General features: G+C 45.0%; 1 protein-coding gene across 1 annotated transcript; it reads right to left on the bottom strand.

Annotated features, from left to right (window-relative positions):
• Positions 1-1437: 1437 nt before the first annotated feature.
• Positions 1438-11064, bottom strand: ATP6V1G1 (ATPase H+ transporting V1 subunit G1). The gene is made up of 3 exons (XM_083597470.1): positions 10291-11064; positions 3817-3917; positions 1438-2186 (listed from the first exon to the last, which is right to left on the bottom strand). The coding sequence occupies exons 1-3, from the start codon at positions 10370-10372 to the stop codon at positions 2013-2015; spliced, it is 357 nt and encodes a 118-aa protein (XP_083453596.1). The 5' UTR covers positions 10373-11064; the 3' UTR covers positions 1438-2012.
• Between the last annotated feature and the right edge of the window lie 274 nt (positions 11065-11338).

Raw genomic sequence — 11338 nt, 5'->3', positions numbered from 1 at the left:
TCCCATTGGCTGCAGGAAGCTTCTGCAGCCAATGGGAAGCTGCGCACGCCTCCTCCACACCGGAAATAGCGTTTGTGCATGCGTGTGCGCGCACTCCAGCCCACTGCAGTGTCTGCGGGACCGTGAACTGGCCCAAGCCACAAAAACTTTGCTGACCCCTGCTTTAACTTCTTGACTGAGGGGAGCAGCAACTCTTGACTCACTCCAGCGGGTGCTGCTAGCAGAGGGACTCAGGAACGGTGGTGGTTTCACCAGCAATAAACCACTGAGTTGAAGCCAACATCATGGTCTACTCCTGATACCTGTCCTGGGCGATATACTGATATATCGTCCAGACCTTCTGTCAATGAATTATGACCCTTTGGCTGCAGGTTCCCTTCCCCTACAATTCACAGAGCTCAGATGAGGTGCAGCAGTTGCCATAGGGAACCTGTGGCTCTTCAAATATTGTGAGACTCCAATCTGAATATGTCACAGTCAGCACAGCCATTGATCAAGGATGAGAACTGCAGATTCCACCACTGCCAGCACAAGCTCCAAGTTTAAAAGCATTCTTTAAATTATGTTTGAGATGTCACAGTTCTCCTTCCCCAACTCACGAAGGGTCTGAAAGTCTAATTGTTTTACTCAAACTGGCTAGATTTCAGTAGGATATGACATGAACTGGCTAAGCCATGTTTTAATATAATTAAGTTTTCATCCATGAGATAAAATCAGCTCTTCAGGGCTTTCTATGCACCCCTTGGAAATCACCTGAGGCTGAGCTCCTTCTTAAGCTACCCCACCTCACTGGCCTCAATGTGCAACCTCCTTGATTGCTTTTGCTGTGCAGGAATGTGTCCCTGAACAGTGACGATGCCTCCTGCTTGCTAGATGAATTATGGAGATTATGCACACCTTGGATTGTGCATGGACCAGATACGAGTAGAGCAATTGATGTGGCTTAGCAGATACATAAGACAAGAGTCACATCAACTGCCTTACTCACATCTGGTTCTTGTGGCAGCCTGCAGACCTGGGAAGGTGACTTACAAGAGAATACCACCGTTGGAATGACAAAAGCACCCACCCACTCATTCAGTTAACCAGCATCCTATGTCAGATGTGTGCGGGGCGGGGGGGGGGGGGAGAAAAGATGAGAGAGGAGTAATCATTTTAGTGTAATGGCACCTATCCTTTGGAATTCCTTCCCATTGCAAATCAGAGGTCCATCACCTTTATACTTATTCTTATTGGCACCTATGTGTTTCTTGTCCAACAAGACTTTTGCACAAAGCTCTTTATCCCAGTATGTATCTCCACGGAAACTGAAAATGCTTCTACATATGGAATTGCTCGTTTGTGTATACAGAATTGGTTTTTTACTGTGGCATTGCTTTAAAACATTTTATGGGAAGCAATTCATAAATTGAATGAAATGAACACATTTTAATCCAATCACAGATTAAGTAAGACTTTTACTTTTCTTCAAACATCTGTAAGGGCAGGATTCTAGTTCAAGTTAAAACAGGAAGATATACAGAGTATAGCTGTTCAAACAGAATCTACTTCAAGAAAACACACCGTCACAAGTCATTGGACTAGTCTGTACGGTAAGACTCACAACTCTTTATGAACAAAACTTCCTCCCTCTGCTGGTGTGAGCTTGTCATTGGCCATAGCACCAGGCTCACACATTTCCAGTTTAAGAGGTATACAGAAGATAGCATAGGAGATCTCATCCTTCCTAACTTTAAAATACTTCATGGGGACAGAGTGCGCAATACTTATCACAAGTCTTACAATATTACCCTTCCATCATATTGCACTTTTGAGACATGTAACTTGTATATATGTATCTTTGGATGAGCTCCAAAAATGCTACAAAAGGTTCTCAGGAGGTTTTAGAAAGAAGAGGCAAAAAGATTATCTACAACTCTCTGAAATAAGTTAAGATCTGTTACAAAAGGAGGGGCACAGCTAGAGTCGGTATTGCTTAATACTTCCTGAATGCCAAAACACTCCCCCCGCCCCTATCCATTGATGCGGTAGTTCAAATGGATTTCTGGCTTGATGTCACAGACTAAGTTGAGCAGGCTAGTCAGCACCTCCTCCCTGTTCTTCTGGAAGTTGTTCTGGAGAATGGTCATCTTCTCCTGAGTCTCCTTTTCCACCTCAGTGGTGGAACTGCCATGGGAACCAAGAGCCTGAGGCAACAAGGGGGGAAAAGTTTATTCAACAAGCTGTAATGCCGAAAAGTACATTTCATACCAGAAGGAATTCCATGTCTTTTCTAGGATTCTTCAGTGCCTCGATCCAGAACAATTCTATGCATATCTACTTAAAACCCACTGATCTCAGTAGCTTTGCATATGTGGCCCTCCAGGCAAGGGTGGGGGCTTTCAGTCCGCCAGATGCTGCTGAATTGCAACTGCTTTCAACCACAGCAAGCATGGCTAGAGGGCCAAAGTTCTGAAAGTCCCAGGTTCAGTCCCTGAATTCCCAAGTTAGGTATGGCAAAGACTCCCTGTCTGAAACCCTAGCGAGGCAATGCCAGTCAGTATAGACAAGTCTGGGCTAGAGGGACTAGTGGTCAAGCTTCAAAGACCGCCTGAAACATGCCCTTCCTGTAATACCATGGTACCTCTGGTTGCGGACAGGATCTGTTCTGGAGGTCCAGCCGGATCCCGAGGTTTTCACAACCGGAGAGACCGCTTCTGTGCACGCACGCACGGCGGTAGAGCACTTCTATGCATGTGTGCGTGGCAAAAACCTGGAAATATACTTCCGGGTTTACTGCTTACGTATCCCGAAGTTTACGTAACCAGAGGGATACATAAGCGGATGTACGACTGTATAATGAAAGGAGAGAAGCTACCCAAAATAAAAAAAAATACAATACATAAGAGTTGTAATTTTAAACATGTTGGTACAAATGACTGGAAAATCCATATTCTGAGCAAGTACTGTACTGAACTTCAACTGCTGTTGACAGCATTTTAAAAATAATGCTGCAAGAGAATGGTGAGAGAAAGTGACCAAACACAGGTCCTTTTTACTATTAATCAGTTGCAAAGAGGGACTCCCGACTAGTACATGTTCTCAACCTTGCAGCAAACACAATTCTCCTTTTCTGTGAAACTATTAAGTTACAAGGAACATCCCCTCATTTCCATCTAGAAGCCCTAACTTAAAAATAAAAAATGAGAAAGGTGGATAAATACTCTATGTATATGCGTGTGAGTGCATGCCAGTTTAGCTTTTTAGGCTGGAGTTGAATGGGGGTCTGAAGAAGAGTGTATTGTAGAACTGGGAGGAAAGGCAGCCAGGATGATCAGATGGTTAGAATAACTTTTTAAGCTTAGGGGATGAATTGACAGGGGGAAGAGGCAGAAAATTTAAGTTGAATAACACACGGTGTGAAGGAAAGTGGCTTCCCTGCAAAATTCCTTTCACCCCAAAAAAACCTTATGGGCAGAAAATTGGGCAGGATGGAGAAAAGAGATTCAAATTCCACTGCTTTAAGATACAGTAACGGTCATTGTCTTCAGAAAGAAGTTACAATATATCCACTGAGTGAAGAGCGGTCTAGATTGTAGGGGTGATGACCCTGTGCCCTTCAGATGTTGCTGGATTACAACTCATTATCAGCCAGGGAGATGAAGTCCTAACAACATCTGCAGGGCCACAGGGTCTAAATCTCTGCACCAGTAACTGCTGTTGTCAGTTATATCCCAGACTTCCAAGAATCACCACAGGGGCAGGTAGCAAATCTGGGCAGAGAAGAGCAGAGAGGAGTGAAAAGAAAATCTTATCTAGTATGGAAATATAACCAACCGCTGCTTCCTTGGCTTTGAAATCCTTCTCCCTCTGCAGGCGATATTGCTCAATTTCAGCTTGAGCTTCTTCTTTCGCTTGTTTCAACCTCCGGTTCTTTCCTTTTTACGGGGGGAAGGGGGAGAAAAAAAGAGAGAGGCAGGAGTGCTCAGATATCGGAGCAGTTAAGAACTGTAAACTGATTCAGCTAAGTTGCTCTGCTGTTTTCAGATTTTAGCAGGGGGTGCAACCACCTATTAAAGAAGTCAAGGGCTATTTATTATTTACTTATTGCACCTCTAACCCACCTTTCCTCCAGAAAGCCCAAGGTGGCCTGCATGGTTGTCCTCCTTCTCATTTTATGCTTGCAACAACCCTGCAAGGTGGGTTAGGCTGGGAGGCAATGACAGGCCTGTGAGAAGTCTGTCCAGTGGCTGATTGGGGTTTGAACTCTGGTCCCCCAGATCCAGCACACTCTAATCACCACACCATACTAGTTCTCAGCCATGACTTAGTTACAGGCAAGAGCAAAGTACTTATTTGAATGCTGTTGAGCTGTGACGTCAATTCACAGACACACTTATAGCCCCAAAAGGTCGATTCACCCTGACATAACATGTGTGTATGTCTCTTGCTACAGTTATGTACACTGTGTGTGCAATCTTTAGAATGCCACAGGTAGCCTTGATAACCTAAAGCATGCATTCATGGATAAAGACTATAGGGCAGTCAAATTACAGGGCAGTGATGATATTCACTGTGTACAAACCAGGAAGATAACTTCAGTATGGTCTACATAGGATTACCTTTGAAGACAGCTTGGAAACTGCAACTGGTCAAGAATGCAGCTGCTAGGATGTTAACGAGAGATGGTACCTTGGAGCACACAACACTGATATACCATCTACACAGGTTACCATTTTTGTTTCCATATTCAATCAATCCAAAGTGCTGGTTTTGAGCTTGCGTGATCCAGAAAATAATTTTCAGTAGTGGTGTCCCACCTCTGGAGCTCTCTGCCTAGGAAAGCTGTTTTGGCAGTTCCATCTCTTGTATTTTGGGCACCATGCAAAGACTTTTTTTTTTCAATTCATTCAAGCTTTTCACAAAGCTTAGTTTACCAAATAGGATTAAACTGTATTACAGACTCACAGAATTGTAGAGTTGGAAGGGACCCCAAGGGTCATCTAGTCCAACCCCCTGAAATGCACAAGAGGAGGAGGAAAGGGAATTCTATGCAGACTGCCAAACAAGTAGGGTGCTGGATGTGAGTTTCCTAATGAAAGGCCTCGGGCTTCACAACTCAGCCCCCCTCTACCTCTGCAGCTTTTGGGCAGCCAGGGTTGACTGCTGGGTTCCCCCACTCTGGATGTAACCAGCCCCAGACACCAGTGTGTATTTTTTGGGGAGGGTGGAAGAAGGGGAGATCTGCACTACACACACCCAGGGTCTAGAAAGATCCACCGTGAAGTTGTCTTGTACAGTTGTTAATTTCTCCTCCCTCATAAGCCCTAGAACATATTTAGGGGGCATGCAGGGAGGGGAATTTCCAATGCACAGCCAAAAGTGCTTGTGCTAGCAGAACTGTTTAGCTGGGTAACATTTCCTCCCACTTTTGTACATTTGGTTTGCTGCATTGAATATTTTGTCCCCTCCGAGAAAGGCACGATACAGATACACAAAATATATAACTGAACTTGCAATGCCTGTCAAGAAACTTGGAACATGACACTTGTAGGCCAACCCCATGATGTGTGAACCCAACTAAGTTTTTGAACATTTGGGGCTGACTGGAAGCAACATCTTTAATCAAGGCTTGGGATTTGTCACAGTTTCCAACATTTGGATTAACCAGACACTTGCTTGTTACACTGTCTTTCGGGCACATGACATGCTTCCGCTGGTCTGATGAGCCAGCAAGTTCCTTCCTCCAAGCAGTCATGTTGGGAAAGATACAAGGTATTTCCACACACAAAAATAATATATTAAAAAGTGGATTAATTCAAATAAAGGAATTTTAGTTGAGCAGAAGGCTCCCGATTCCCAATAGACAAGACACTACAGCATATTACGTTTCTAGTCCAAGTCCCTAAGTGCATGCCAAACTTTTGTTCAGTCATTTCAGGATTACACAGCACATGACTTTGCAGACCATCTGCCCACCACAAACAACTGGCAATCTGCAGGCTAAAATTTGTTTGCACTGAGTAAACTAGCTTATGCAAAAGATTGCCCAATGCATCCAAAAGTGGAAGCTGCGCTTGGAGTCAAGAGCAAGCCCTAGCCCAAACTTGATAGCCTTTTCTTCCTGACTTTATTGTTGCTTCGCTCCTGTGCTACTATTCTACTAAGATAAGCAAAATTTTCTGCAGGGACCCTAAAAAAGCATACATATACCAAGTTCCCCTGTGGCACACCAGTTCTACCTGCAGTGTTTGGGCTCCTTCAGTAAACAGGTCCTCCACTCTGCCCTCCCGGACTTTGCTGTAAAATAGGGATGCCATACATCCAGAATTTCATGAACATATCCAAAACAATGCAGTCAGAAGCTGTGTCCGGGCAGAAATTGCTAAAAATTGCAGAAATTTTGGGGCTATTTTCATATTTTAGTAAGGGGCGCAACCACCTATGAAAAAAGTCAAGGACTATTACTATTTACTTATTGCACCTCTAACCCACCTTTTCTCCAGAGAGCTCAAGGTGGCCTCCTCCTCATTTGCCCAAACAACTGCCTGGATTTTCACTGTTTGAAATATGGCAACCCTATGTAAGAGACCACAGCCAGGCATCTCCAAAATGCACACCACCACACCTCTTCTACTGAAGACTCGGCCTTTCTAAATGTTGTAATTGTAGCCCATTTTCTCTCTTATAAAGATACACTCTTCATTAACCCCAATCCATCCTTTTCCTTCCCTACAGGACCCACCACAACCTAACTAACACATCAGCACTTTTTCAAACACAGATGTCTAAATAAGGATGAAATTATGTAGCAAAGAGATAACCCTTTTTTTTAAAAACCCTTCCTTTTTAACATGGAAGGAAACTATTTAGGGGGAACCAACAAAACCAGAAAACAAAAACACTCCCCCCCCCCTATTTTCACTGGTAGGGATGAGTGGGACAGAAGAAAAGTGAAGAGGGAAAAGGCACATAAGGAAGCATAGGGCTGGAGGGGACAAATGTGTAAGAAAGCAAAGGGGCGACGGAAGCATTGGGGAGACTTCATGGGTAAGGAGGAGGAAATGGGGGACATAATGAGGCAGGGGAAAAACAGACATGAGCCACAGAAACATGGACACAGAGAAGGGGAGAAGGAAAGTTTTATTTCTTTTTAACTCCCAAGTAAATAACCCTAGTCTACACATACTAAGCTGTGATCTCGCATAAGGTTTACCTGGCTTTGAAAAGGCGGTGCCACAGTTCTGGCAGCATCCCAGAGCCCTTGCACCGCCTTCCAAAAGTCAGACAAAATGGACGAACCAGTAATCTTTCATAAAATGGTGCCTTTGCGAGGTTGACGCCCCAAGTGGATTTTCTCAATTCTGCGCCAACTCAGCGCAGCGCCGGTGCAGAGAAACTGCTAGAAGCGCTCTGGCTCTGGGAAGGAAAATTCAGGGTTCTGGCAGGGTCCTAGAGCCCTTCCCTCCTTCTGAAAGCTGGGCAATTAATAGGCTTCTGGTGCCTGAGCTCTGGTAGCATCCCACTGCCCTACCAGTCAGACAAAATGGACGGACTTTGTAATCTTTCATAAAATGGCGCCTGTGTGAGGTCATTATCTGGCACCCACACATGGATCTTCTCAATTATGGATCTTATTAATTTTGTACCACCTCTGCCCTCTCCCCTGTGCCGGAGAACTGCTGGGACTGCTCTGGGAAGAAAGCTCCAGGGCTCTGGCAGGGTCCTAGAGCCCTTCATTCCTTCCCAAACTAGGCAAGCACTAATTAGGCTTCCAGCTTATGAGTATCCTACATAAACATAGTTTAAAAATGAAAAGGGCTGCAACTAGGGCTGGGCGATGCCTGGTTTTCAACAACATGATATGTCACCAGCTAAACATCATGATATACTGATATATCACAATGTCTGAAATAAGGATGGAACTATGTACAAGCAATGACCAATGCATGTGTTTCTAGTTGATACGTGATCGCGCATACTGCGAAATCCGGAAGTGATCCAAAAAGTCGTTAAATGGGGACACTTTACGGGGGGTCCACTAACATGTGGGGGTCCAGAATGTAACCCCTGCACAAAAAGAGGACTGCCTGAAGAGGCAAACAGGGTAACGTCCTGGCAACTGTTACTACTTAGAGGTCCAAAACTTACCAAAAAAAAATTACCTTTAATATATTGTTGCAACTGTTATTTTATAGTACATTTAGCACATTTTCTCAAATGTTAATGCTGTAGGAATAAGTAGCAGAAATACCACAGGGATACAGAAGGGAAGAAGCGAGGAAAGAGGCTTAAACAAGAGGGCAAGGTTTATTTTTATGTTTTTAAAACTCAGAAGTAATTTACAGCCATTTATTTTCCGATGCTACCAGCAATAGCTTCCAAGCGAGCCCATTTGAGGGCAGCAACCCTTCAAAAGGGAAGGCTGGGCAATGGGGGAGGCAAGGTGGAAGGGGCTTCCTGCTCTTGCAAGTGCTCCAGTAGGGCTCTGGTGGCTGCTACAGGCAGGGCCTGCCAGCACAGAGAGGCCAAAATAAAAGGAAGTGGGAAATGGCTTCCCAACAAGAAGCCTGGAGCCAGTTTGGACCAGCGTATTCCTCAACCACCTACCAACCTGGCACCTGCACTTAAAACAAGCAGTTAATGGTGTCTATATTACTGAGGAAAGTTGCCAGGACTTTCTTCAGTGCTTGCTCTTGTGGTCCGCTGTCCCCTGCAGGGAAGAGAAGAGGCAGCAGAGCAACAGGGGTGGCAAGAATCATGAGAGAAGCGATGACCAGCTTCAGTTTTCCCCACATTGTGATTTTGTAATTACTGTGCGTACACATTGTGATTTGTGATATATGTTTCATAATGTTTATTATGGAACCATTACCACAATGTGGACTTCAAACAGATTCCGGGAGATCTGATTTGAGAAAGTATTTTGTAGAACCTCTGTTGCTCACAATGACCAGAGCCAACCATACATAAGGAAGCTTCATCTTATTATCTCCTTCCAAGCCACACTATTCTCATGTGTCCCAGCAACCTAAGCTACCTCTCAGCACAACAAAGAAACAGTTACCTCACCTCACCCTTCCTTTAAGTCCCAAGCCACCTCACAGATATGCTTTGGGCCTTCCCTTGTCATTTTATCCTTGCACACTGCTGCATAAATACAAATGTTAGACCCCTTAAACATAGGCTATTCATTGCTAAACCTTTCAACCTTGAAACAACAAGTTCTTTTCTCTGCCATTTTCACTACTGGGCTTTCCATACAACCACTGTAAAGTTGCAGCCTTGCCTCCACTGAGGGGGGGATGGCAGTTCTTACCGACAGCAGATCCCAGCTTCAATCCCTGCCATTTCAGATCCTCTGCCAAAAACTCTGGAGAGCTGCTTGCAGCCAGTGAGGCAATACTGACTTAGACCAATAACATTATAAAAACTTTCCTGGTCACCATAATTTGCTTACTTACAGTACTAGCTGTGGAAGAAGGAAAGCCTGTGCCTCAGCTCCATCACATCTCTGCCTGCCTGCCTTTTCATGCTGACCATAGAGCATGGGGTTTTCCCTCCTCCATGGCTAGCAAGGAAATAGGCTAGTATTCTCTTAATAGGCTAGTAATAAAATACTGAAGGCTAGCAACTTATGAGCTTATCTGCAAAATATTGGGGAATAATAAGTCTTGCCTTGCCATCCAGAACTGTTGTCAGGATAACAACTTTTATGCAACATAACATAATGAGAATTAGGTAAACAAAAATTCCTGAAAAGTTTGAGTGAACTGAAAAGTGTCTTTGCATTGTGCCAAAAATATAGGAGGTGCCAGACAAGCTTTGCTGAGCAAAGAGTTCTAAAGGTAGGACACCACAGCTGAAAATTATTTTTTGGCTCACACAGTCAAAACCAGCACTTTGGATTGATAACCACGATAATTTGATTCAGTGTCAGCCATTTGTTCAGTGCTTTAGAATAGTTGTCTCAGCCTGCATTTTTAAATTCCTGTCCATGAATAAATACGAATGAATAAGCATAAACACAAACAAATATTTAAAGCGAATAAATAAAAATAACGAAATGAGAATAAATACGAATACATTAATGAATAAAATTAACGAAATACGAATAAGTAAACAGAAACACATCATTTAAGAATGGGTAAAGAAATATGAAATAATAAAGAATAACTGAATAAATGACAACAAACGCAAAGAAATATTTAAAAACAAATACAAATGAGTGAATGAATAAATAAAAATGAATAAAACTGCACCCAGAGTACTAAGCCACCCCCGCCTCCTACTCCCGGCCCGCACACTCACTCTTCCGGGCCTCGGCCACCTTCTCGGCTGCCCTCTTCTCGGCCTGCAGCAGCTGCTGGATGCCCTGCGACTGGCTGGCCATGGCGGTGCGGCGGTCGGCTCGGCTAGCGGCGGTCGCGGCGCTCTCCGGCAGCTCCTGCCGGCAGCTTTACTGGCTCAGGTCGGCTCTCCCTCTTCACGACCAGGCCGCTGCCGCCCCTCTCGCAACTCCCCTCAGGCAAGGACCGGCACGGACACCCGCCAGCGAAGCGGGTCAGCTGACGGGGAAGTCAGCGGAAGGGGCCGTGCCAGGATTTAGTTCCTCAAAAAAACAAAAAGAAAAAAACCAAGGAGGGATTGGTCAGTGTTGTTCATTCTCCTTTCCGGCGCGCGTTGACGTCACCTCCGGGGCGACCTGGCAAGCGCTGCGACGCTCTAGCCGCCACGTCGTGAGGAGCAGTGCACCCACCCACCTTCACCTGAAAGCGACATCAATTTTTTTTTTCTTTACGCGCCCCTTCGAACTGAGAATTAAAATTAACAGGAGAAGCTTCTTTGACGAAGAAGCCGCCCAAGCAAGAAAGCCGGGTTTCAATTATCTCTGCGCTCTATGGTTTTCCTTCTCCATGTTGTCACGTGGCGTGCGTCACTTCATCTCACGCCTCAACCGCGAAAGTCCTCACTGCGCACGCTCGAGCTTTAGTCTTTTAAACTCCGCCTCCCGGCGTTGCGCGCGCCGACCTGCCGTTCCCTTTGCCGCCGGCTTTGCCTCTCGCTTGTGGGCGGTGCTTACTGCTGTTGCTCCTCCCTCTTTGTTATGTTACTGTATACCTTCACCACACGCCCACAGATCAAAACATTGCTCGACTGCAGTGCGCAGGCGCGAGTGTCCGTGCTTCCCCTCCTCCACCCTCTGCCAGGCATTAAAAATACTCGGCTGTCTCACGTGAGGAGATAACAAATAGTGCTCAGCCCACAGGACTTTGCCACAGCGCATTTCACCTCCTGGTTACAGCGTCTTGGCTTCCACGTTACGATCAAGCGGTGTTTACATAGAAATAAATACACT

The sequence above is a fragment of the Podarcis filfolensis genome, assembly GCF_964270895.1.
Source record: "Podarcis filfolensis genome assembly, chromosome: Z".
Classification (NCBI taxonomy): domain Eukaryota; kingdom Metazoa; phylum Chordata; class Lepidosauria; order Squamata; family Lacertidae; genus Podarcis; species Podarcis filfolensis.
This window is presented reverse-complemented; position numbering and strand designations above follow the sequence as displayed.

What these genes read in the sequence shown, in the direction of transcription:
- ATP6V1G1 (XM_083597470.1), bottom strand. Translation starts at nt 10,372, where the DNA reads ATGGCCAGCCAGTCGCAGGGCATCCAGCAGCTGCTGCAGGCCGAGAAG. An exon ending in GGTGGCCGAGGCCCGGAAGA is followed by an intron (nt 3,918 to 10,290) that starts GTGAGTGTGCGG and finishes CCCCGTAAAAAG; the next exon opens with GAAAGAACCGGAGGTTGAAA. An exon ending in TCAAAGCCAAGGAAGCAGCG is followed by an intron (nt 2,187 to 3,816) that starts GTTGGTTATATT and finishes TTGTTGCCTCAG; the next exon opens with GCTCTTGGTTCCCATGGCAG.